Here is a 27,424-nt window from a genome sequence, read left to right as displayed (position 1 = left end):
GAGACATTTATTTTAGTAATCATTCATTGAATGGAGCTGATGTTTTTTTTCTTTTTAAAATGTAAATTTGCCTGAAGGTCTCCTCCTGGGCTTGCCCAGAACCTTCCCCATCCCCCTGGTTTCTGAGCCCTCCCTGTGTGCCTGGCTAGCCGCTGCAGGATCACTGGGACTGATGTGTGCGTGACTGACGTGTCACAAATGGTGTGAGGCACCTTTTCTACTTCATTTCATCTACATCTCAAAGTAATCCCTCTCGAGGTGGTGCCGGTGTGTACTGAAATGCACCATCTGCATTTTAAGGAAAGAGAAAGTGGATTTGGGAAAGTGTAGGGACTTGCCCGGGACCTCAAGGTGAAGTGGCAGCCGTGGCCTCAGGCTGGGGCCGCTGGTCACTCTGGAGTGGACCTGGTTGGACGATGAAAGTCTTGGGTCCAGTGGTCTGTGTCAGCGTTTGCGGTCAGCAACAGTGACAGTTTGGGGAGGTGGCCTGTGTAAGTCTTCGATGTGCCAGCCGTAATTACAGGAGCCTCCCCTTGCGCAATAAAGCTAGATTTGGATTCTTTTTGTTGCAGTGGGAGGAAATTGTAGGGTGCCGAGAAAGCACAAATGGGCTAAAAAGGTGTAGGTGCCTATTTTATTCCCACTATGTCAGTGTCCTAGGGTTACCTTAACAAAGTACCAAAAACTGGGTGACTTAGAACAGAAATGTGTTTCTCACAGTCCGACGCCAAAGAATACAATCAGGGTGCTAGTAGGGCTGGCTCCTGCGAGGCTGGGAGGGGTGATGTGTCTTTGCCTCTCCGAGTGGGGTTTGCTGGCGGCCTTGCCTTCACGGCTTGTAGGTGATCACTCCTGCTCTCTGCCTTCATCTTCTCATGGCATCCTTGCTGCGCGTGTGTGGCTGTGTCCAAATCTCCCCTTTTTATAAGGAACCCAGTCACATTGGGTTAAGAATCACCTTAATTATCTGTGCAGACCCTATTTATATATATAAAAGGCTAATAAGCTAAGTGTCCGTCTAACTGGTAGCTATGATGTGCACTGACCACCAGGAGGCAGATGCTGAACGCAGGAGCCGCCAAGCTGCGGTGACTTGGCAGAGGCGGTTCTCGGGTGACACACCCCAAAACCAGAGAGGAGGGAGCCTGATTCCTCGCGGGGCCATGCAATTCCACCTTTGGCCATGGGTTATGTTGTTGCTGGGGCACTGTTGGCCGGGAATTTGGTTTACTGCACTTGCATTTGTGTTCCACCCTCTGTATGATAGCAACTTTGCAGAGTGCCCTCTCGCACTCTGGGACCCCTCGGGGGATGTCAGAGAGCCGGTTTTGGCCTTATCCCCGCAGGCCAGGCCAAGGGACCCCACCTGCCGGGGGGACCCTGCTCACTCCAAAGACACTGGGGAGGGACTGTGGGATGTTGGCTCCAGGGAGTGTTCAGCCCCTCTCGCCCAATCCTGCCCCACCAGCCACCTTCTAATTAATTTCTTTTCAATGTGCATGAATCCGTGCACCAGGTCACTAGTTTCCAAATAAGGTCACATTCTGAGGTGCTGGGGGTTAGAACTCCAACATATTTTTTGGTGGGGGCACAGTTCAACTCTTAACACCCCCATTAACACTAGAAAGACTGAAATTTAGTATATACCTATATTGCCCAAAAGCAGTCAAAATGACTGCATTGTGAAAGAATAATATCGGAGCACTCTTCACTTATGTTCCTTAGCTTTTCCAATAACACACTTCTATTCGACATTTCTTTCATGAATTTAGGGCGCAAAAGAAATAAAATAAACAACTTATTAGAACAAGTATCACTGCATAAAGATTCGAATAACAAGTACTAGTTTAGCTTATTGAGCAGCTGCAACTTATCAAGTATCGACAATTTATCATGTACTTGTATGTTATCATGTGATGGTAATCGAAAAAAATGAAAACTGTTATTTCAATACAGAGCCAAACTGGTCATATAAGAAATTTACTCAATTCAATAATAAGAGTCATAATTTCCCAAGCAGTCAAAATGACTGCTTTTGGGCAATATAGGTATAACACATATATATATACCAGAAATGAAGGAGGGGGAGGTAACTACAATTATTAATAAACGCATTTATATGTTGTACAAAAAGTCACAAAATTCTAAGACATTGTGTCCTTATATACATAATTGTTTTTCTGATTGAAATTAAAAAGCAGTCAAAATGACTTCCTTGGGCAATCTAGTGTTAAACATAGTGCCAAATAGTACTCCCTGCACTCCCGCATTCACCGTGAAGGCAGAATCCCCATTGTCCAAGTGGTCCAGAGCCTCCAGGCAGCTTTCTTGATTTGGGGTCAGTTGGCAGGGCTGCCCACCACCGGGCTCTGCCATCCCAAGTGGGGAAGGCGGGAGGGGAGGAAGAGATTCTGAGCTTTTTATTCATTACTTGGTACGGAAATTCTGAGCCCTTAGTGACATCCGATAATTGTTTCCTCTTGTTTGAGACACTGCTTCCTCTTATTCTCTCACAACAACAAAGACGCAAGCATGATTTCTCAACAAAGAGTAGCTCAGAGCAGGGATCGTGGTCTTCCCAGGCCCCCTTCTCAGGCCCACAGCCAGGCTCTGGGAAGCCCCACACAGTGGTCAGCACACCTCGCCCAGGAACGATAGACATTTGTCACAGTCTGAGAATTCTGCCTGTTCCCCGTGAGCAGGGGAATGCGTCCCCCACCTGTCAGGGAGTATCAGATCCCATGTTGGAGCTTTTCCTAAGGATCTCCTGTAATTCCCAAGGGGGCGTCCTGGGCAACCTCAGAAAAGGGGTCTTTTCAGATTATCAGGGCCTTTGCCCCTAAGTATTGCAGCCCTTGGGGCGGGGACGTGGGGGTGGGGGGTGAGGGACAGAGCTGAGGCAGCCACCAGGTCTCGATCTCACCCTGCATGTGCCTGTCTGCAGACACCAACTGGAGATGCCAGGACATTACTCCCATCTGGCTGCCTTCTACGAGGACAAGAAAGGGGTGCTCCATGCTGGTCCTGGGAGGGGCGGCAGCCTGCCCCCCGTCTACTGGCTGCCTTCCATCCACCGGTACATGTACCCAGAGATGAAGGTGAGGTCTGCTGTACTCTCACACATTTTGGGCTTGTGTCTGCATACAGTAGTGCTTACTTGTGTTTTTAATTAATAAGGAATTTATGTCTTGGGCTCGTGCCCAACGTCCACTTTTGATAGAGTAGGATTGCTAACTAGCATTTGGGTTCTTTTAAAACGTAAAGCAAGTTACCTTAAACACTGTGCTTTCTAGACCCTTCATAATCTTTGTGCAAAATCATATTGATAGGCCAGTCTGGGTGGATTCTGGAGGAAAGAGGTGGTTTTGAGTCTATTGATTCAGACATTTTAAAGTCAGACATTTGAGCTAATGATGAAGAGTTACAGTGGGTATCACATTTTTTTATTAGATTTTTTTGCATATTGCTTTATTGTGTATTTTTTCTGAAGTACTTTGCCTTTGTACTAGGATATATTTGTTTACAGTTAACAAAACACCTGGCCAAGTGTTAGGTGTTGGGAGGGTAAAAGATGACTATGAACTTGTGACCTTGTAGGTGGTCACAAGATACTTCAGAAACCTTGAGCTTCCTTCCTGATAGAGAAATTATGTCATGAGTTTAAGGGAGAAATCAGGGAAGGCTTTTTGGAAGAGGAGGTGATCCCTGAAGTGTTTGGATAGGCAGAAAGTGAGGGATGCTGACTCCAAACTGAGGGAAGGCATGGCCAACAGTGGCTCCCAAATTAATGGTTTCAACCAGTGCATATTTATCATCTCACAGTTTCTGTGGGTCAGGAATCAGGTACGGCTTAGCTGGGTACTCTGCTTCATGATCTCTTGTGAGACCACAGTTAAGGTGTCAGTCAAGGTTTGAGTCTCATCTGAAGGCTCGACTGGGGAAGTGTACCCACTTCTGAGCTCACGTCATTGTTGGGAGCATTGAGTTCCTTGAGGGTTTTGGACTGAGGGCCTCCATACCTTACTGACCGAGTGACAGGCTCCTGTGTTTACCATGAAAGGAGGGATGGTTGCAGTTGAAGTGCAGTGGACTGTTCCGCCAGCAGGCCCTGTGGGTCTTCCTCCTGGTGACCTCAGAATGCAGGACCACCTGGTTACTCAGGTACCTGGACAGCACAGAGCAAAGCCCTCAATAGCATCCTTGGAGGCTGAGGGCTCAGAGGCAGCCAGCAGCCTTCGCAGAGATCTCATTCTGCACAACAGCTGGGTCTCCATACATTTGGGGACCTATTTTGGGACCCTTTGCTCATCATTTTATACCTTGCAGTGTCCAGTAATGTTTGTGAGTCAAATGTTCTTGCTGGGGTGTACGGTCACATCAGATACTTCTATTTTTGACTCTTAAGAAGTTTTGTTCAGTCCTGTTTCCCCAGCACCTATCTCTCCTGAGTAAAGTAGTTAGTGACCCTTGAACTCAAACTCCAGTGTGTCAGGGGAGCTGTTGAGTGATAGGCATCTAATTTAAAGGTGGGACTTTGAAAGAGGAAACTATCACTTTATGTGGAAGTAACCTGCATCTGTTTGGTTATACTTCAGGGTTTATTTTAGAGGGGTTCACACCTGCCTGTATTGAATATTTTTTGTAGGAATATGTCCATTTCTTCTAGATTGACCAGTTTGTTGGAATAGAGTTGCTCATAGTACTTTTTTACGATTCTTTGTGTTTCTGTGGAGTCTGTTGTTATTTCGCCTCTTTCATTTCTGATTTTGTTTATTTGGGTCCTCTCTCTTTGCTTCTTGGTGAGCCTGGCTAGAGGTTCATCAATCTTGTTCATCCTTTCAAAGAACCAGCTTTTGGTTTTATTGATCTTTTGTATTTTTTTTGGTCTCTATGTCATTTATTTCTGCTCTGATCTTTATTATTTCCTTCTGCTCACTCTGGGATTTTCTTGTCGCTCTTTTCTAATTCTTCAAGTTGCAGAGTTAGATGGTTTATTACCAGTATTTCTTGTTTTTTGAGGTAGGCCTGTAATGCTATGAACCTCCCTCTCAACACTGCTTTCACTGTGTCCCAAAGATTTTGGATTGTGTGTTTTCATTGTCATTTGTTTCCAGGATGTTTTTTTTATTTCTTCTTTGATCTCTTTGGTAACCCACTCATTGTTTAATAGTATGCTATTCAGCTTCCAAGTGTTTGAATTATTGTGGTTGTTTTTATTGTTTGAATATTTTTAAAATGACATTTCTAACAAGCTATTCCTCCCTTTTTGTTTTTTCAGATCACACACCCAGCTGGCTGCATGTCTCAGTTTATTAAGTTCTTTGGAGAACAGATCCTCATTCTTTGGAAATTTGCCTTACTTAGAAAGCGCATTCTGATATTTTCTCCCCCTCCTGTGGGTGTCGTGTGCTATCGAGGTAACTAGAAGCCAATGTCAGAGGCTCTTCTCGAGTTCCCCAGGGCAAATGCTTGAGTCCTTCCATTGTTGACCAAGTTCAGAAGGTTCTGGGCCACATCAAGGGAGGGGGCCAGAGTTTTAAGCCTGGAGTGACCTGGCTGGATCTGGATTTAGAACGTGGATTTATGGCAATGCAGAAAATGCACTGGGTGATGTACCAGTGGTCCCGTGACAGATAAGGGTCTGGATTAGAGCAGAGAAGATGGATTGTAGTTAAGAGATAAGCTTGACAGCACTTGGTGTGTGGCTGGGTTGTAAGGTTCTGATGTGTGTGCGGTTGTAATGGAGGAAGAGTCTAGGGCAGTGGTTGGTAAACTCATTAGTCAACAGAGCCAAATATCAACAGTACAATGATTGAAATTTCTTTTGAAAGCCAAATTTTTTAAATTTAAACTATATAGGTAGGTACATTGTTATTAACTTAATTAGGGTACTCCTAAGGCTTAGGAAGAGCCACACTCAAGGGGCCAAAGAGCTGCATGTGGCTCACGAGCTGCAGTTTGCCAACCACGGGTCTAGGATGACCAGGATGTTGGGGCTACCAGATGGGGACTGAGGAGGAGCAGGTGGTATGAGAGTGAACTTTGGACATGGTGAGTGTGTGCTGTGAGGCCTTCTCCAGATGTCCACCAGGCACTGGTGTAGTTGGGTCAGGACCCTGGGGGAATGTTGGGCTGATCACCATATGATGGACAGCATCCATGGGGAGAGGGAGAGAAGAGAAGCTCAAGAGGTGAACCATAAGGAGGAAGACAGAAGAGACTGAGGTGGGACTGTCAGGAGGAAGTGGCCAGAAGGTGGAGGTCATAGTAGGCGGGAATGTTGAGGAGGTCAGGTCAGCAGTGCCCCGTCCTACGCAAGCCCTAGCGCGGGGAAGACTGAGACCTGCCCACTGGTCTCATAGGCCATCACTGGCGTGGCCTTGAGGACCTCAGTTCTGCTGCGGTACCTAACAGGCTCCCATCACCTCCTTGGAATCAGGACCACCCGCTACTCAGGCGCCTGGGCAGCATAGAGCAAAGCCTTCCATAGCATCCTTGGAGGCTAAGGGCTCAGAGAGGGCTGGCGGCTTCGCAGGCAGAGGGGCTGGGAGGGACAGACTCTCCCCTCACCGTCTCCGTCCCCACAGTATACTGCTGCTGCTGCCTGGCCAACGTCTCCCTGCCCGGCCTCGGGGGCACCATTCCCGAGTCCAAGCCTTTCTTCTATGTGAACGTGGCTGACATCGAGAGCCTGGAGGTAGAGGTGTCCTATGTGGCCTGTGAGTACGGGGCCCTCCCCCCTTCTGCCCACATGCCCCTGCCCCGAGTACTTTCCACAGCCTCCCGGCTCCCCAGGGGCCCTTCTCAGGGACTCAGGCTCCTGAGCTCCTGTTCCCCGGTGGGTGGGCTGGTGCCCTCGGTGACGGCCTCCGGGTCCAGCTCCTGCCCTCGGGTCTCACAGGCACCACGGAGAAGATTTTCGAGGAGAAGCGGGAGCTGTACGATGTCTACGTGGACAACCAGAATGTGAAGACACACCACGACCACCTGCAGCCCCTGCTGAAGATCAACAGCGCCGACCGGGAGAAGTACCGGCGGCTCAACGAGCAGAGGTAGAGCCCAGGCAGCCCCGGCAGTGCCCTCAGGGAGATGTCCCCAGGTGGGACTCCTGGACTGGGTCTCTGCCATCCCATCCAGCCCACCCCTCCCCTCAGAGCATATGGCAGGCTTGGGCGATGGGCGGTGATGAAGCGGGGCCCAGCACAGCCTCCTGATCGCATAGCAGATTGCATGGGGGGCTGCTTTCTGATGGACTTGAATCTGCAGAGCAGAGGCCAGGCCTGGAGCATTTGGCGTGTGCACCACAGTACCAAGCTGCTTCATAATGCTCCGCAGTTCACTGTCCTGCATAACCAGTTGCCTCATTAGCATCCCACCTGATGGGCAAATGGGAAGGATTGCCACTTGCTTGAGGTGACACAGGGCCAGACCCGGCCCTGGACCCAGGGTTTGACTCCCAGTCCTATTTATTCCTGTCCGGCCCCTTCTCTCCCTGCCTTTGGATGGGGGACCTGCTCTGGGTCCTCCTCGTTCCTGGGTGGAAGTGGTCTGTGTGGACGCCCTCACGATGACCTTGCCGATATGACAGAGACCTTGCAGCCCTGCAGAGTCTCATGGTGCTTCCCTACAACAGGCAGACGCTGCTGTACTCCCAGGAGGTGGAGGGGGACTACGGCCCATGTGAAGAGGACCTCTTTGTGCTGTAAGTCGCTGGGCTGGGCTGTGGGGCCTCCCTGAGGGCCCCATTAGCACCAGCGCTGTACGCCGGATCCCTCCCAGGTCACGCTGCAGGCCAGGGAGGTCCCTCATTGCTTCTGTCCATGTAAGAAATATACAAACCTGTAGGTAATTTTTGACTTTGAGCCAAACAGTTGCTGGAAAGCAAAATCTCAAATGCTCTGGAGAATGGCAGTTTTGCAGCTTATTTTATGCATTAGAATTAAAGGAGGAGACGGAAGGATGATGCCTGAAGCCCACTGATTGTGTGTTTTCCGAGCTACATGACAACAGTGGACGGAGCTCACATAAGGCAGAATCCGACCTTTGCTGAGGAGCTGTGGGCCTGGGGTGGGACTGCCTGCCGTGACCTGCCCAGTTAGGATCTGGTGGTCAGACCATCCCATGGGGTCACTTTTGGTCAGTGAGCTTGTCAGGCTGCCATGTGCCCCCAAGCTTGTCAGGTTTACTGCACGTCCCCTTTGTCCTTCCCACTGCCCAGGGCACTCAGAGCTGGGCTCCATACAGTCAGCCCTGAACCCCGACATGCTGTTAGTGGGGGGCCCAGAGGAGCTAAGGAAAAAAGCAGGGGAAGGTCATTAAGAGGAAATGGGGTCCTGGGGTTTGTCCTGTTGGGCATTTGCAGGATGGTCACTGCATAGGAGCTGCCTGTCCCTCAGGACTCAGGGACTTCTCCGCTGCTGCCTTTGAGTAGAGCAGTTCTTTGCACTGAATCTTATGGGATAATCTGAAAATTGAACCCTTGAACCTAATGAAATCATGCCCCCCCAGATCTGTTGGTGGTCAGGGTGGGAGCTCAGCCTGTATCCCTCAGAGCATCGGCTTCATTCCTGAGCAGCTTTGAACTAGTGCTCAGTGAGGAGAACAGAGGTGCGGTTGCTTCCTGTGCCCCGTCCTGGGTGGGGTATGGTCTCCCTGCGCCCCGTCCTGGATCGAGCGGGGGGGGGGGGGGGAGAGCTTGCAGTGAGAACCCTCTATGGCTTTGGTGTTGAAAATGTAATATTGATATTTCAACAAAGTGCAGGACTGTGATCCTGAGAAAGTGTTGAGGTGTCAGAGTACCTGGGAATGGTCTCCTCAAGGGTTGACACCTTCCCTGGTACCTGGAGTTCCTGGGCGCCCACAGCGTCCTTGGCCATGAGGCGCCGTTGCAGAGCCCGCCCGAGAGCACTGTGGGACCCAGCCGAGCAGCCTGGGCACCGAATGCCTTCTCTGGGCATGGTTCACATATTCCTGTGGTTCTGCAAATCAATGACATGAGAGCATGCTCTGAATAATGTTTAAAAAGTAATCAAAGGGAAACAGACACCAAGGAAGATGGTCAGCTGTGGCAGTGCTGGTTCCTGCAGCATGGCTCGGTGTCTCCCTCACCTGTCACGTGCAGCCTTGCTGGTTTCAGAGCGCCCCACGCCCATCGCAGCTCCTCCGGGCTGCACCTTTAACGTGGGCATCCGTGTGGGCCAGCGAGGCCTGCAGAGGCCCAGGCGTCAGTCGTTTCAGAGCCTCCTGCCGCCGCTGTTACCCAGCCCAGGCTCAGAAGGTGCATTTGTTTCTCTCTGAAGGGCCTGACCTCAGAACTGGAGCTCCATTGTTGTCTTAACTCCCCTGTGACTAAGCACAGAGAGGAACCCAGCACGCCCCCCTCTCCCCCAGACTGTGTTTAACCTTCTGGTCCCCTCCCAGCAGGCCATCACTTGCGCAGAGCTCCCCTGATCATACCGGGATGAATGCCAGTGTTTTCTTTGCAAACCTTAGTCGTACTTGAATAACCCTTCCATTTAACATTGGTCCTGTTTTCTTTTTTAAAAGAGATTTCTGACTTTTTGAAACCATTGAAAGGTATATTCAACAAGACAGTGTGGCCTGGTTCCCCAGGCGTGGACTCTCTGGTGAGCTTCTTGTCTTTTCCGCCCTCCCTCTTCTGTGTCTCGTCTCGGGAATGCAGGTTTTTCCTCGAGCAAAACAACCGGATATTCCAGACGCTGCTGGAGGTGTCCGCCAGTCAGGACAAAACTCTGACAGCCGAGCACGCGCGGGGCATGGGCCTGGACCCCCAGGGCGACCGCAGCTTCCTCATGGACCTGCTGGAGGCCTACGGCATCGACGTCATGTTGGTCATCGACAACCCCTGCTGCCCATAGGGGAGCCGGGCTGGTGAGCTGCTCGCGGGACTCCGCCAGGCCCCCGAGGGCTCACTTTTTATTAAGTGGACACAAAGGGATATTGTTTATACTTTCCAACCGATGTAATTTTTGCAATCGCCGTTCTTCCCTTGCTCTGGAGAGGGGAGATGAGACTGCCGTGGTCTGTGTGCTGCTTCGGCAGGACGCTGGAGTCTGCCGCCTTCTCCCAGAGTTGCTGCCTGCTTTGGTCTCGGGTGTTCTCATCAGCGCTGACTCTCTCCCCTCCTTGTTGAATGCCCTGAGATGCGGCAAAGGCCAAGTGTCGCTAGGAGGGGGCTGATCTTTGGAGACACAGGTGGACTGTTCCGGAACTCTGTGTGGCCTGGGGCCCGCGATGGATTCAAGGATGAGACCACGTCTTCCCTAAGTGTGGTCGTGGGTGTCCCCCGTGGTGGAAGCTAGACCAGGTGACCTTTCAAGGTCATCAGTTCTGAGAGTCCAGGCTGGGGGTCAGATCCATTTTCCTGTTCATTAGGACAAATCTGTGTCTTCCTGTGAGCAGAGATCTGAGTGAGACAGAAGGATGTTTCCGACCCCAAGTACGAGCTTCTCCTGGGACCGGGCGACGGGGAGAGGCTCCTTGTCAGTCAGCCTAGACTCCTCCCAGTTCTTGGCGGCCACTCAGTGCAGTAGTCCTCCTCCTCAGAATCCCTCTCGGGATGGGTTGGCAAATCCATTTTCCAATTCAGTCTCCTTTAAGGGCTACCCATCCTCTTGGAATAATTTGGGTATTTTTAAAGAGTAGCATTTGTTGCCCAAAGATGGAGGAATTGAGGTGCAGGATAGATGATGTTCCTTCATCCGGGTGAGCCCTCCGGAGGCGTGACCAGGAGCCTCGGATCAAAGCAGAGCCTCCCTGGCTTCTGTAATCCAGCCGGGATCCGAGCTGGTTAACACCGAGCTGAGAGCACATTAGCAAGACGGTGGGCTGGCATGGAGCCTCAGAGCTCCTCCTGCAGAGAGGATGTTCCTTGAGCTAAGTAACTGGGGACAGGGACCTATCTGGTTTGTTAGCAAATATGACAGTGCCTTTCCCGGGAGAGCGTTCGGGAACCCAAGTATCAGGTGAGTTTCTGCTTTCCTCTCAGAGGTTTCGGTCCGGACAGCTCCCATTGGTCCCTGCCTGTTCGCTTTGGCTGGGCGTTCGATGGATGGATGTCAGCTTCGGTGAGGTAGCGATTGTGACATAGGAAGCCGGCTCCTGTGAGTAGTCTTAGGGCTGTAATTTAGGATTTTGACTTAAGGAAATAATTCCTTCCCCTACCCCCTTCCTGCCTGGCTGTTACCGGAATAGCCATCAGTGTGTCGTGTCTGTGGCCAGGCTGATGCACACAGCAGAGAGAAATAACCTTCCAATGGGTGAGTCGCATGACTGAGCTGTTTTCACTGTGGCTCCTTCCGAAGGAATTCAAGGCCTCAGAAATGCACACGTGGGAACGCCAACAGGCATCGAGTCATCAAGGCAGTGCCTTTTCTGTAAACATGTAAATAAGCGTGGGCATTGAAATGTAGACTGTGCAGTACATTTCTCTCCCTGCAGTCATGTCAATAGTATGTGTGTTTATAGAAGAAACATCCGTGTGCAAGCGGGAGCTGCCCTGCCGTTTTCCTAGAGGAGCGCCCTCTCAGCTCGGGGCGGCCTGGTTACTGTCACCAGGCCGAGTCCTGGTTACTGTCGGTGGTGTGCAGAAGGTTCAGGGGTGCAAAGCTGGGGGTGGGTGGCTGGAGCAGGGGTGGGGGTGGAAGGGCAGGGCAGATTCCCGTGGAGGACATGGGCAGACGCTGTTTCCGGGGAACTGGGGAGTGTGTTGGAAGAATGCCTTTTTAGCACTTCGGCTCCAGTCTGTGCATGCGAACATTTGTGTCTGTGATCTTATAAACTCGGAGCTCGGAAGTGCTGAGGTACAGGTGGTGGGGTGAAAATGAGGCTCCTGGAGTTCCCTTTGAATGGTGGGTCAGGGGCTCTGGGCTTCGCTCAACTCCACTGCTGTGGGCAGCCATCTGTCTGGCATGTCCGTGCGTCCACCCTTATGCCATGCAGGGGTCTGGGGTCTGGGTGCCCCAGTGGGGAACACACACAAGGCTGTGCCATGTCTTAGGTCATGGGGAACCTGGCCCCAGCTGACCCCAAAGCGGAACTTGTCTGTCCCCTCCCTGCTGGCCTTCCCCGCCCTGCAGCTTCCTCATGGGACTAGAAAGGTGGTGTGGTGCCACCTCTGCTTGGCTGACCAGCGTGCACACTGGCTCTGTATTCCCTTTGTCTCGGTTTGTCATCTCCTGAGCATTTCTTGCTTCAATTGAGATGTGGAGGTTCCCCTTTGAAAGCTTGCTGTGGACCTGTCATCCCCCTGCCTCCTCCCCACTGTCTCGCGTGGGCAGCCCAGCCCAGCATGATTCGCTGCCTGTTTCCTAGAAGGGGAATGAGTTTGTGAGGTCTGAGGCAGGAATCCTTGGGTGGCGGCGGCAGAAGCTGGAAGCCACCTGGGTTTGGTTTTCTGTCCCTGTTGAAATACTGAGAAACCATCACTTTTGTTTGGAAGATGTTGGTGAGCATCCTTTGAGGCCCTGCCTTCCTGGTCTGTAATTTGTGGGGTCGGGGGGGTGGGGGGTCAGGGATGCCTATCGAGACCACTGACCTGGAACCTGTTGGAAACCTAATCTGGGGTGTGACCCCTTGACTGAGGGCTGTTGCTGGAGCAGGCCCTTCCTGCCCCCACTGGCCGGGTTCCTTGGGCAACTTTCAGCCTGAGCTTGTGTCGTGCTGGGAGCCGGGAACCATCCTGGGAACTGCTGACCGGAGATTCCTGGGCTGCGCTGACATCCTGAGGTCGCGTTGGAAGAAACTCCAGGTTGCGAGAATCCTGGTGAGGCCTAATCCAGGCGTGGGGGTGACTGATGTTAAAGTGGGTTTTTCCAGTTTGCAGGCTTGGCAGATGGCAGTAGTCAGCCTTTGCCACCATGTCCAGTTGTCCTCTAGCTCGGGACTGCCTTTGGAAGGAGTCAGAAATGGTCGGGCTTATCGCCTACCAATTGAAAAGTCTGGGCCACGTTGTTTGAGAATTTGCTTTGGCTTTCGTGGAGCATGACGTTCTGCCCAGTTGGGGCCCGGGCCCTCAGTAAATTGTGACTCCATGAGTCAGGAGGCATGTGCTTCCCAAATCCTTCATCCATGCGACACCTCTTCTTGCAGTTGGCTGGGGCAGGGAAGCCGAATTCATGGATGTATTTATTGGTGGAAATAAGCTAGCATAGGAATTTGCATCTATAACTTGACCTTGTTTGGTTCCATGTGAAAGTCGAGATGGGGGATTTAAGTGTAGCACGGGGAGTAGGTAATTCTAAATACCGTGTGTGAAGATTCCTTTATCAGTGTAACGGCCTGTGATATTTTAGCTAGAGGATGAAGACAAAGCTCAGTTAAATCACAGCTGAATCACTGTTTCTCCTGCTGGCGGCGAGGAGGAGGAGCCAGCTATTTGTCTTGATACATCGAGAGCCCTTCAGGCACAAATAAAAGAGATTATTCACCTTTAAACTGAGGCCTTTAGGGAAACTTTTGCAAAGGGCAGTAACAAATTAACCTTTTAATGGTGGTATAGGAGCCCTCCAGGGAAGAGGCCGGAACCGGACCTCAGGGACCTTTTTTTTTTTTTTCTGGTGTGTTTTTTATGAAACAACAGGCCCAGGGAATGGACTAAGATGCTTTCTCCAGGCATCTCTCAGAGCAGCTCATTCCTGCAGAAGTACAGGAGGGGAGGAAATCATAAGACAGTGTTCTGATTGGCAGTGAACTTGTCTTAGTGTGATGACAGCAAGAAAGTTAATCTGGGGACCAACACGCATGCACAGCTTGATCTCCGTTAGGTTCCTCGCTAGTGGGCGGAGGATCCAAGGAAAGTCCAGTCCCGGGCTTTCCCCTGCTCTGCTCAGCTCCACCATGTCCTGCAGCCAGTGAGGATCCTGCAGACCCAGATGCTTATATCCGCAGCCCCCCCCCCCACCCCCCCCCCCCCCCCCCCCCGCATTTCAGGAAAACCGTTTTCTGATTCAGGTAGCAGAAGAGGAGGAGTTAAGAGCTCCTTTTACTCCCAAGTTGTGGATTTTTAATATTCCATTGTGTTACTAATATACCTCTGTTCCCAGGAGCCAGTGGAGTACTGAGTATTATGGGGAAAGGCTAACTGTGAATTAAGTTAATGTTTTTTCTTATAAGAAATGGAAGTTTATTTTTATATCAATATTACTGTGTGATGAAATGAGTATGCAGATGTTAGAATGGAAGGAAATTTCCAAACTGTAATCCTAGAAGAAATGGGCAGTTTGGGAATTTAGAAGCAACTGAGACCCCATAAAAGTTTTATGACTTTAGATGTTTTGGAGAGTGAACAAGGACTGTGAAATCTTTTTCTTATACATATGTTTTTATTCATTTTAGAGAGAGAAGGGAGAGGAATAGAGAAACATTGACCTGCCTCCTTGCATGCCCACTAGTGGGCATGTGCCCTGACCAGGAATTGAACCTGTGACCTCTTGGTTCATGGATTGATGCCCAACCGCTGGGCCACCCTGGCTGGGCAGGGCTGTGAAATCTAGTCGCACTCTGTAGGAGACAGACCTGACAGTCCTAGGGAGGGTGACGTAGAGCCCCCAACCTAAAGTAAAACTCTCGTACAAAGGGGGGAAATGGAATAATGCTGATTAGGCCTCTTGACTGTGGGAGGCAGTTTTATAACTGGCACTTTAACTCACGTTTGGAGCTGGAGAACAGGGGCAGCTGGATGAAGCTGCACATTAAGAAAGGAAATCAGCATTTTCTAATGCCGTATAAGTAATGATGGGGAAGCAAAGCTCTGCTTTCATTTCTTCCGTTTATTATAGAAGCTCAGCATAGCATGGGCTTCCAGAGGCAGTAGGCCCTACGTTCAGAAACTTGAATTACTTAATGGGAGGTCAGTGTGAATCACCTGTTTGCGGTGGAAAGCCCAGTTAGACCGAAGATCAGTTTGCTTTGCTTTCTAAGGATAGCTGGGAAGGCGGGGCAGGGTATTACAGATTGGCCAGAGATGATCCAAAAAAGGACAAATCTACACAGAGGTCACTGAGTTAGTTGATTGCTAATTTGACATTCGAGTGAAAACTTCCTCTGGGCAAATTAAGCAAAGATAAAAGTATAAACATACTTTTGAAGTGGCATCAGGAAACAAGTTTCAGTCTAGCGTGCTTAGGAAGACCACAGTGAGGGGAGGTGTAGACTCTGAGCTGTCAGACAGGGTGGGAGGGGCCGTTAGGGGTATAGAGTAGAAAACAAAGGTAAACATCCTTTATTTACCCCAAGCGTGGGGGCTAAACTTTTTGTGGGTCTGAGAAATAAACCTTTTCTGAAAAAGTTGTAGCTTTGGAAAAGATTTTCCTATTTTTCCCAAGTTAGGAAAAGCATAGTGTCCCTTGTCACCTTAAATGTCCAGCCCCTATTTTGATTAACACCCCAGTATAAGAGTTATAGCAATAAGAGGAACTGAGTCTACTTTTGTTTCAAATCTTTACCTCATCTTATGACATCAGTACGTCAGTTGATAAATTTTACCCTGAGTACTACTGCTTATAGGTATGTTATTCTTGCTCTGTTTTCAATGGTGATAATTTTAAAGGCCCAGAGAAAGTTAGGATTATCCTGAATTTCAAAGTGTTTCTTGAATTGATTTTGTTCTGTGGTACAAATAACATCTGTGTATATCATATCTGTATATATCTGAACCAAGTTGTGTGTAGAGAGGCTGATATAACTATATTTACAGAAAATAATTTTTACAATTAAAATTCACATTTTAACATGAACACGTGTGCACAGTCCTTTACCTTGTCCAAGAAATGTGTCTGTAATAGGGAGTGACGGCCCAATGCAAGAGCAGAACCCACGGCTGCACGCTGACCTCACTTCCCGCGACAGTGTGGGAAACCCGAGAGCTGGGGCCTGTCCTCCTGGAGGCCAAGGACAGACATTCTCCAGGTAAAGGGAACCAAAGCCGGAATAACTGCCATCCGGAGGAGCCAGGACCTCGAACCCCAATCCCATCAGATGACTTCTAGCCGAGGACACCACAGCGACCACAGCCCTTCCGTTTCACGTCTCCTCCCACCAAAGGTTACTTTAAGACGTTCTACTATATTATATGTATATTCACGTATATGTATGATTGAGAGAGATATACATATATCGCGTGTGTGTGTATGTGGACATGAAAGTTTTATTTGATTTTTAAACATAGGCAGTAAATTGCTAACATTGTTGATGTGTTTTTAAGCCAGGCTCCTATTTTCCCAGCTACATGACCATGACATTACCTACTTCCTAAGGCTGCTATGAGAACTGAATCAATCAGTTGCTTATGTAAAGCACCAGACACATAGTAATGATAACCATGCATGCAAAAGGCTTTACATTAAGTAGTTAATAGAAATAGCCTTATCTTGTGAGTGAAGTTGGTCTGACAGAGGTTTGTACTAAACAGGAGGCGAGGGGCTCGGGTTCTCTGGGTGCCTCAGCATCCCGGGTGGCTACAAGGCTGATCCTCTCCTAGCTGCACGGCTAAGTGGCCTTTGCATGCACATTATATGGAAGGACAAGGCAGTAGATAAGGAAACCATAGTCTCACAGGATATAGTTTAAGTCAGGGCATATTTATATTTAAAGTGACTGAAAATAGTAATCTGGATTAAATATCCTCCCCAATGCTAAGTTCCATTATTTTGATGGAAGGAATAGAAACCCTGACACACACATACTGGTTGCATACCAGATTCCGGCTGGTCCTTTATTCTAGAATCAGGATGTGCTCAGTTCTCCGGCTCATGTGAAAACTTTTCCTTCTACCACAGCATCTCCTCCCCTCCATGGGCAGTGAGTACGTGATCCTCACTCTGCTTATTCGGACCCACCTGTTACTTTTTTTTGTGTGTGACAGAAGCACAGTTTTAAACACCTCTCTGAAGTCATAGGTAAGCCTTGTTCTCTGTGCTCTTCTCACATCAGCTTTTCGTAGCTGCTTTATAAAGCAGGGGTGAGGGAGGTCCGGCCCAGCCAAGGTAATCGTAGGCGGGACTAGAAATTCAATAAATCTAGGAGCTTCTTTTCATAGCAATTATACTTTTTAAGCTGATAATTGTGCATGGCCCCTGAATGAGGTTATAAATATCCAAATGGCCTTGGCAGAAATAAGGTCCCCAGCCCTGCTTTAAAGCATCAGACAGCAAGGGGCTCACAGCATACATGCTGCCCTGAAGCTGATTAAGGCTGCCAGTCCCCCTCCCACTTTATAAAAGAAGGCAGCTTCGCATCCATCTTACTGAGGTGCTTTGCCCTCTAGAGTACAAACCTTAGGGGCACTGAACAAGGGTGATGGTGAGATTAAAAGCACAGGAAGATGACTGGCTAACAAATCCTTAGCAGGCCAGGAGTTTTTAATTCTCTACTTTCAGTCAACTAAAGGGAGATCTCGTCAAGCTGTTAACAGATCACTGATTTTTGACATATAACAGTGTTATACAGCTCTTCAAATTCATTTGATGTGCTTAAATCTATAAAAAACGGAACAAGGAATATAGTGTTCATTCCTATTCCATTTTAGCTGCAAATGTGTTATTGGATAAAGAACATTCTAATAAAATTAGTTAAATCTTAAAATTAGTTAATTTTTAATTATCAAATTCTTTTATCAATTTTATAAATATAACATTTATTCTGTACTGAGTTAACACTTAAGAACTAAAAAACTCAAGATTAAAAATAGATTGCATTATGATAGCATTCTTTGCTGAAATAGTATGGAAATATACAAGGAGAAAAAAATTTAAAATTTTCAACTAATATTGTATTTTTTTGTAAATGGATGGATATGTTTAAAAGAGTGAAGTAATGGAATTTATTTCAAAATATCAATATTTACAGGACAGCAGAAAGTACATGCTTTGGCAACTTCCCATGAAAAATTTTAGATGTCAACTTAAAGTGGGACGGGACACCTGGTTTTGGAAAAACCTCTAGGAAGTACACGGCTTTACAACACTGTCCAGGTGAGGCTGGGGGACAGCCTGGAATACAATCACCTGGGGAGGGAGGGAGGCTGTTTGTCAGGAAAATGCAGGTTCCTGGGCTCCATCCAGATTGAGTTATGTAAGTTTGGGTTGGACCCCCAAGTAAGTCAATTTTCAACATGCACCCCAGCTGGCTGTCATGCAAACTAACATTGAAAACATTTAATAAACACTACTTAAACAAAAAGGAGTATTTTACAGTATTTCAGCCCAGGCTGAAGAGGGAAACACCGCACCTACAGTTTAGGGTTGAGAATCGACCTGAAACAAGCCAAGTCAGAGCTCACCAAGCAGCGCCCAGGGGAGGCCTGCAGCCAGGACTTGGGGGCAGAAGTCCTAGGGTTGCCCAAGGACAGACAGATGGAGGGAGTCTAGGAGCCTGCTTGCTACTGCAGCTGTACTTGGGGAGATAACAAAGTCTAGCCTAGTCCTCTTCCAGCCGCTGTGTGTGAGTGTCCTTGAACTTAGCTGGGGGAAGGACTGTCTCAGAGTCGAAAGCATGTGCTAATGGAAAGCAGGTGGACAGAGCAGACTTCGGGAAGCACTGTGAGGGAAGGGCAGAGGTACTTGCCATGGAAATGCCCTGGGGATCCTCTGACAACACTGTGGGGACAGCTGAGGCATTTGGTCCCACTGGTGGCCTCAGTGCAGTCCTGGGGGCCCATCTCCTGGCTGCTCACGGGGCTGAGCTCGGCAGCAGTTGCTCTCGCTTCCTCGGGTCACAGAAGAACTGCAGTTTCCGGGGCAGCAGCTTCACCTCCACAGGCATCGCCTCATACTCCTCACTGTCGATGCTAAAGGAGCCCCCTGTCCCCTGTGAGGAAGAGAGTGTTCAGCTCACACCACATCTGGCAGAGTCCTGTTAGCACCAGAGCAAGTCATTCATCCTCTGAGGATTTAGTCTAATGTTCTTTTAGGAAAATATTTCAATGTCTATTATGGGCATCATGCTGGTTCTGAAAATATCCCAATTCCACCATCCATGAAAAAGGTTATTATTTTATCTCTATCTCCTACCAGAGTATTTTGGGATTTGAGAAGCAAGGTTACAATGTTCAAATATATATTAAAAGACAGTGGAGGAAGGAATTCATAAACATAGTCATGCTGCAGGTCCTCCTCTGCCCCAGTCTTTCTTAAAGGAGAAGTGAGCAAGACAGCACATTCCCCTAGGAGAGCCATCATGTGTCCACCTGACTGTTCAAGGTTCCCTTTAGGATTTGCTTAGCTTTGTACTTACGGTGTAGCAAGCACCACTGCAGAGCCTACAGAGCTTTCCCTGTCGATGCATTTAACTCGACGTTTCTCTTGAAACTGTGGGGCACTGCAGTCCTTCCTGGGTACAGCAGGGCAGTCTGCAGCAGCTTATCTCCTGTGGCATCACTAACAATAACCTTACCACTGAGATGGAATTTCCAACTTTTTCCCAATTACATAGATTATTCTCATAGGCTTGGCATTTCACAGGAAAACTTAGTGCCATTCTGAAAACTGCTTCTAAATCCTTCATGACAAGTGTGAAGATAGAATCCACGGTTAACATTTGAGAATGTTCTGGGTGTGATAATACAGTAACGCTTTGCATAATTTACATATCGGGAAAGTTCAGGAGACTGAAGGATCACTTTAGAGAACCTTGGCTTAAAAACATTGATTCTGTCATCTTCCAGGTCTCCCTTGTATGACGCAGAGCCTGGCAAAGTGCTCAGCACATCCCAGGTCCCTAAAGGAGAGGGAAAGCCCAAAGGAAGAAAGAGCTGAGAGCTGTGCCCAGCCAAGCCGCTTACCTCGGGCAGGACCAGGGTGCACTGGCTGGCTTGGAGACACTCGGTGCCCTCAGGACGCAGCTTGGGGTCTCGTACCTTTTTACTTCTGTTAGGGGAAAAGGCAAGCTTGGAAACTAGTACTGGTGACTGCCTTAGACTGCAGGAACGTAGCAAGTTCCTTCTGTCTTTTGATGAGGAGAAGGACTTATCCATTGAATACCGTGGGGTTCTGTAATTTTTCCCATGAGAACTCTTGCTCAGTGTTCTGGGTTGAGAAGGTCTACTTGCTGTAGAGAGCTGGGCATGTCGTTAGTCCTAATTTTAAATAGTCCACATGTACCCAATTCTTGGGCTGTTAAAAACCCCAAATTCAAAGTTAGTACTTTTCCTAAATAATTTCATTCTAAAGTTCTGTTATTTGGTACTTCTTGTGAGTCAACTCTTAAAGGAGAAATTTAATTTAAGGTATATATATACACACACACATACTGTATATGAACCATCCATTTTACACTAAGCTCTCTGCTGAGTCTCCATATGAACTGCCTACTTAGCATTATACATGCTAAATGGCGTTGGAGTCCACTATCCAAAAAACTATCCACACACCACAGTCCCCCCTCACAGCTAGTCATGGGAAGTAGAAAAAGAACAAAACCTGATCCAAGCAAATTAGTCCATTCTTTTTCATTAACTGACAACAGTAATCAGTTTGCTAGAGCAACTCCACAATGTCCTATTCAGATACCTAGAGGAAACAGACATTACCCGATTTCACCTCCTGTAGAGACCAAAAGGAGACCGTGCTATTGCTGCTGATGCTAGCAGTAATGAGGAGTATAATGACTTCACTTAAGCAAAATGATCGGTTTTTCTTTCTACTTTTGGAGGTCAGTACTAAAGGAGATTTGAATATAGTTGGCCCCACTGGTCAGTCTCACTGTGTGGCTTCTGCACACTCTACAGGGGAAGGAAATAGTTTTCCTTCTTCCTTTTGCTACAGATACAGCAAGTAAACCAAGGCTGCAGAAGCAGCTGTTCAGCATCTGAAGAATTTGTAGCAAAGGCAAAACACTGTGCTGCCACTACCGGTGCAGATAATGAGGTAGCCATGGAGACCCAGCCGCAGCAGGGAAACGCCTAACCCTTCAATGGGCACGAGAGGGAGCTCTGAGCCAAAGCACAGAAAACACCGCTGAGCAGATTACCAGTGGGCATGGTAACAGGCGCTGCACAGAGGCTGTGAAGATGGGGGAGGGCCGAGAGCATTCTTAATAAAACCCCGGCAGCAGTAGGGCTTAACAAATCAGACAGGGCTTGGAAGGGTATTTTGTGGTGGAAAAGGGGAAACCTGGAACATGTCCAAGTTCTCAATACCTTTTCAGGTTTTTCATTCGCACCCTGAAAATTGGACAAGTGGACTGACAAACTGCAGTGATGCTGTGAAGTCTGTCACAATGAGAAAGACTTTACCACATTCATCTGAGCCTCAGAAACACTCTTGAGATAGAGGTGATTCTATTACTCCAGTCCACACACAGGGAAAAGGATTCAGAGAGGTAGGGATTTGTCCAAAACATGAGGCCAGAAAGTGGCCAAATCCAGCAGTTCCAACCCAAAAGCTGAAATTCCAGACACTGTGTGCCATGCTACACTGAGTTCTTTCATTTCAACTGAAAGGCAAAGACTGTTCCCATCCTCCAATCTTTCCAAAATGAACAGGGAAGGCCAGAGAGAAAGGAGCACTAGACATATCCACCCCATGAAACAAAGAATGCTGTGACTCCCAAACAAATCCTGCGCAGGGTCTCTATCTTAGACTTCATGGGCAACCTGAACACGTTACCAGACAAACGACTTCAGCCTCATTGCCTCCAAACCAGTCCACCTATCTACAGTTATGAAATCGCAATCCACTTACCCTATAGTGATGAAGTCTCCTTTGCTGACACTGTCGGGTTCAATGCAGATGTTCATAAAGTCTTCTGTGCTCTGAAAGATTAAGATAGACATCAATACTCTGAATTCTGGCTGATGCGGCCTGCTGCCATCCTTAAGCCCTGCAGGCTCATATTTTGATGCTGTGTATGAAGGGGGGTAGGGGGACTCAATCCTGAATATGTTTTGGTTCTTTTTCTGTTTATATTAAGACCTTTATTGTGATATAATTTACATACCATAAAATTCATCTCTACTGTTTGTTTTTTGCAACATATACAAGATAAATAAAAACTCAGATTTGGAGGTTTGTCAAAACTAAGAGTGGGAGGTTTGTGAAGTTCTGTCACAAATAACCAAAGCTGTTAGAGTCCCTAGGATTCACTCCCTACAGGCCAAGCTTTCAGCCCGCTATCCCAGGAAGTCTTACTCCACGTCAGCATCACACCACACCTGCTATAGCAGCGTGCTGGGTAGGGCCCAGTGTCTCTCTTTAAATGCTGTACACGCAGATTTGGTGTGCAGCCAGAGCTTAGGAGAAGCAATCCACTTATGCTACGGTAATGCTTTAAGAACTTTCCATTCCAGCCAAAGTTCTGGGAGAGCTGAACTACAAGGAAGTGGGTATAAAAATAGACTTAGTTCTAATACCACTCCCCCAATTTACTAGCAGTCAGTGGCTAGCAGTACACACCTGGCCCTCTGAAATTTAGTCCCATCGTTCTTTCCTTGTCTGCTTCAAATAGAGGTTTGCCTCTTTGTGGACAGGTTCAAAATCTGTAGCCCCAGGATAACTCCCAGGCCTCTGAGAGCTGACAGCTTTTGCCAAAGATTAAAGGCCAGACCAGAGCACAACTTTATCTCTCAACTGGGAATTACAAAACATAGAGATGACTTTGCTCTAAGTTCATATTTTATTCAATATCAACCAACTTATTGAGTGAATTCCTCTAGTTGCTAAAAAACCCCAACAATTTCTGTCTATGAAGTACTTACATTCTACCAGAGAAACTGGAGAGGATAAATAAAAACAAAACAAAAACTCAGCCATAACTTACAAATGCTAGAGCATATTAGAAGTATGTTAGAGTATACCAGTATAAAAATAGTAAGTTATGGAATGAATATATATGTCATAAATTATGGAATGAATATCCTATATAATAAAAGGGTAATAGGCAAATAGACTGAATGCCAGAACTGAACCAATCAAAGTGTAATATGCTAATGATATGCTAAGGCTGCTCAACCGCTCCCTATGACGTGCACTGATCACCAGGGGGGCAGATGCTCCAACTGGTAGGTTAGCTTGCTGCTGGGGTCCGGCCAGTCAGGACTGAGCGAGATGGGGTGGACACACCCTGGAGTCCTCCTGCGGTCCCTGCCTGGCCCAATTGTGCACCTATAGGGTCCCTCAGCCTGGCCTGCACCCTCTCACAATCCAGGACCCTTCAGGAGATGTCGGAGAGCCGGTTTCAGCACAATCCTGCAGGCCACTCCCCTTGGGAGGGCACCAGATGTAGGGCTCATGGCTGACGAGCGCTGATGCTGCAGCGCCAGCCTCTCCCGATTGGGACTGATTTGGCGTGGCAGGCACAGTGAGGCTGGGGTGAGTGGGAGTGGCAGGTAGGAGCTGCAGGAGGCATTGGACTGCGGGTTTTGGCCTGATCCCTGCAGGCCACCCAGAGGGACCCTGCCCATGCACAAATTTGTGCACCAGGCCTCTAGTATATGGCATAAATGGTAAATTATAAAGTATACTAGAGGTCTGGTGCATGGATTTGTGTACTGGTGGGGTCCCTCGGTCTGGCCTGCACCCTCTCCCAATCCAGGACCCCTCTGGAGATGTCAGACTGGTTTCAACCTGATCCCTGCAGGCCAGGCTGAAGGACCCCATCAGTACATGAATCCATGCACTGGGCCTCTAGTATGCATATAAGATCTTTGGTTAATCTCCTTCCATCCTCCCTCTCCCCCCTTCCCTCTGAGATTCATCAGTCTGTTCCATGTTTCCATGCCTGTGCACTGAACATCTACCTGCTGGTGATCAGTGCATGTCATAGCTATTGGTCAAACGGTCAATTAGGCTTTTATATATAGAGATTAGAACACAGTGTATTAGCGTCTGTCAGGAAAATGAGAGAAGAAGGAACACTAAGTGACACTGGTGTAGTACTGATACTTTTAAAGAGGGTCCACGTATGCCTCAATGAGAAGGTAGCCTCTGAACAGACACCTGAAGGAGGTGAGAGAATTAGCGTGGATATCCAGGGCAGTGGTTCTCAAACTTCAGCAAGCATCATTTGGAAGGCCTGTTAAAATGCAGACTCTGACCTCATGCCCAGAGTTGATGGTTCAGTAGATCTGGGCAAGGCCCAAGAATTTTTGTTTCTAACAAACATTCCCAAGTGAGGCTGCTGTTGCTGATCTAGGCCCACACTTAGAGAACCACTGGTCTAGGGGCGAGTGATCCACACAAAGGTGAAAGAACAGCGAGGAGCCAGCGTGGCCGGACAGAGTGGGTGAGGGGATACCTGGGTGAAGCCAGAGAAGACGGGAGATGGCGCACAGGGCCTTGTAGAAATTCCACGGGATTGGCTGTTAGGCAGAGTGAAATGGGAGCCACAGGAAGGTTCTAAGCAGAGAAAGAAAAATCTCATTTGAATAGGATCTCTCAGGCTATCATGTTTAGAATAAAGGGGGAGAAGGAAGAAGTAGGAGACCACATAGGAGCCTGCTGCAAGGCTTGGATCAGGTAGCGGAAGATCCAGTGAAGAGCTGGCAATATTTAGAAGGTGAAGCCACCAGGACTTCCTCAAAGATCGATGTGAGGAGAAAGAGCAGCCAGGAGTGACTCCAAGGTGTCTAGCCCAAACAAATGAAAGACTGGAATTACAGTCAACCACAACAGGGAGGAGTGGATAAAACAGGTCTCAGGGGTGCAACCAGGTGCTCAGTTCTGGACATGCTAAGATTGAAATGTGTATTAAATATCTAAGAAGACAGGTTACGTAGACAGTTATACATACAAGTCTAGGATTTGTCTTTTGCAAATAGTGCAATTACAAAAACCAATGTGTTGTTCTGCATTGACAGATAAAATGAGAAAACCTTATCTCAATAGATACTGGAAAAGTTCCTGATAAAGTTAAATATCCACTCATGATAAAAACTCTTAGCAAACGAGGATAGTAGGAACTTCCTTAATCTTATAAAGGGCATCTGCAACAAACCATCACACTCAAGAACAAAGCAATGAAACCTTTCTCTCTATGGCAGGAATAAGGCAGTAATGCTTCTATCACTATTTCTGTTCGACACTGTGCTGAGGTCCTAACCAATGTGGTAGGTAAAATAAGATTAGAAGGCTAAGTATTTGAAAGGAAAGAACAAAACTTGCACTATTTGCAGATGTGATTAAATCGATATAAAATCCAAAGGAATCCATAAACTTAATATAACTAATTAGAATTTAGTCTGCTGATTTACCATCAATATAAAAAATCAATTACATATTCTCCTAAATCAGATAGTTAAAAAATGAAACTTTAGGCAATACTTTTTACAGTCACATCAGAAAGTAAGATTATCAGATATATATTTATATACACACACACACACATACATATGTATATATACACATAGCAAAGACAAAATGTTATAAGAGAAAACTATGAAACTTCATTGAAAGACATTGAAAATCTACACAATGGAATACTACTCAGCCGTTAAGAAGAAAGAAATCTTACCCTTTGTGATAGCATAGATAGACCTGGAGAGCATTATGCTAAGTGAAAAGAGGCAGAGAAAGACAAGTACCATATGATTTTACTCATATGTGGAATTTAATAAAATAACCAAATAGAAACAGACTCATAGAGAACAGACTGACAGCTGTCAGAGGGGAGGAAAGTTTCGGGGCTGGGTGAAAAAGGCGAAAGGATTAAGCAAAAAACAAAAACTCTCATAGACAATAATATGGTGATTACCAGAGGGGCAGGGGGATGAGGTAAGGTAGAAGAGGGTAAAGGGAGTAAGATGGTGATGGAAGGGGAATTGACTTGGGGTGGGGAACACACAATACAATTACATATGATGTATTATAGAATTTTACACCTGAAACCTATATAATTGTTAACCGGTGTCATCCCAATAAATTCAATGAAAAAATAAAAATCTAAATAAATATAAAGCGATGCCCATTCAGTCAATAGGAGAGTCAATATTGTAGAAATGTCATTTTCCTTCAAATTGACCTACAGGTGTAATTCTGATCAGTGTAACAGATTTTTATGTGGAACTTAATATAATAAACATCCCAAGGGATTTATAGAGGTCAAAGAGTCAAGAATAGCTAGGAGATTCTTTAAAAATAAGGAAAAACTGGACCTGTAAAACAATACTAATTAAGAGAAGCACAGAACTAGTACAACTATAGGAAAATAGAGCAACTGAATAGAGAAACTACAGACATTTCCACATGTGCACACACTTGATGTTCGACAGGTTTTGCAATCGGCGTTGTGTGTGTATGTGTGTGTGTGAGAGAGGGGGGCGGGGGAGGCAGGGTAGACATTTGGATAAGTGGTTCTTCAACACTAGCTTTCTACATGGAAAGAATATAAAATTGGGGCCTTACCTCTACCATTCACAAAACTGCTTTATAAGTGGAAGTATTTCTTTTCAAAATAAAAATGGAAGCATTTGGTGCAAATCAATTTAACCTGGTTTTCCATTTAACAGTACATGATGATCATCGTTCCATGTTAGTAAATACAGAGACAACCTTTTAAATAAGTGGATTGAATCAGTCCCCTGATTAGCTTGTTTCATGTGTTCTGCTGTTATACATTGAGCATAGTTGCACAAGAGATCCTAATTTTCACACATTCCACACCCCCAATGCTTCTTTGAGACTCTGAATATACGTCTTTAAATGATAAAGGAACATTTTGAGCTATGACTTGGCAGCTTCATTGTCTCTGAATATTTTATTGCACTTGCTTTTATTTTTATAAAGAGGTATGGGAAAAAATGACTGTGCTGCTACTAGTGATAAGAAGCACAGTATCATATACTTTTATAATTGCCACAGAGATAAAAGCACTCAGCCTGCTGCATGTGGCTAATCTTGAGCCACAATCGCACACTCACTGAACTCAATCAGTTCACTGGTATTCAATCATCAGAGAAAAGAACGGTGTTAAAGAATATGAACAAAATACTGGAAATACATACTATCAGAGATTGGGTATAAAGGACATGTACAATTAGAAATCTTACCTTTCTTTTTTAAATCCCTCTAGAACAGAATCTTTTAAAACCATAATACATTCACATTCACTTATGTTTCCAGAAGTCCATGCTGTAAGAAATAAGGGCTGTCTACACTAAGTATTAGTCTGATGACTGCTGTAGGGTATGATTATATTTTAGATGCTTCATATATACAGCCAAGATGCCATTGAGGAAGGATTTTCTGACTTATATTCCCATCAGAAATACGCAAGACTGCCCATTTCCCTACCCACACCAACACTGAACACTAGCATGCTTTTTAATCTATGACAGTTCAGTAGTTACTATTCAATTTGCATTTCTTTGATGTTGAGCACCTGTTCTGTTTCCTTACTTATGAAATACAGCTAAAAGTTATATCTACCTACTAATGTAGACATGAAAGTTGATAATGTAAAATTCTAAGGACAG

The 27,424-nt window shown here is 46.9% G+C and overlaps 2 protein-coding genes across 13 annotated transcripts in view; one reads left to right on the top strand and one right to left on the bottom strand.

Annotated features, from left to right (window-relative positions):
- Positions 1-22,021, top strand: part of DENND11 (DENN domain containing 11) — a 44,218-nt gene extending 22,197 nt beyond the window's left edge. The window contains exons 4-11 of the mRNA XM_059711996.1: positions 2,945-3,098; positions 5,279-5,417; positions 6,588-6,719; positions 6,902-7,052; positions 7,634-7,702; positions 9,683-16,062; positions 16,797-17,990; positions 21,163-22,021. Coding sequence (XP_059567979.1) covers positions 2,945-3,098; positions 5,279-5,417; positions 6,588-6,719; positions 6,902-7,052; positions 7,634-7,702; positions 9,683-9,878 — 841 coding nt within the window. The 3' untranslated portion in view covers positions 9,879-16,062; positions 16,797-17,990; positions 21,163-22,021. The remainder of the gene's footprint in view (positions 1-2,944; positions 3,099-5,278; positions 5,418-6,587; positions 6,720-6,901; positions 7,053-7,633; positions 7,703-9,682; positions 16,063-16,796; positions 17,991-21,162) is intronic.
- AGK (acylglycerol kinase) overlaps positions 17,816-27,424 on the bottom strand; it is a 75,474-nt gene continuing 65,865 nt past the window's right edge. For all 12 annotated transcript variants that reach the window (XM_059712006.1, XM_059711997.1, XM_059712000.1 and 9 more), the window contains 3 exons: positions 21,699-21,769; positions 19,799-19,883; positions 17,816-18,825 (listed from right to left, as the gene is read on the bottom strand). In XM_059712006.1, coding sequence (XP_059567989.1) covers positions 18,688-18,825; positions 19,799-19,883; positions 21,699-21,769 — 294 coding nt within the window. In that variant the 3' untranslated portion in view covers positions 17,816-18,687. The remainder of the gene's footprint in view (positions 18,826-19,798; positions 19,884-21,698; positions 21,770-27,424) is intronic.

Source organism: Myotis daubentonii, chromosome 10 (genome assembly GCF_963259705.1).
Source record: "Myotis daubentonii chromosome 10, mMyoDau2.1, whole genome shotgun sequence".
Lineage (NCBI taxonomy): Eukaryota > Metazoa > Chordata > Mammalia > Chiroptera > Vespertilionidae > Myotis > Myotis daubentonii.
Note: the sequence above shows the minus strand (reverse complement) of the source record. Positions and strands in the feature narration are given on the sequence as shown.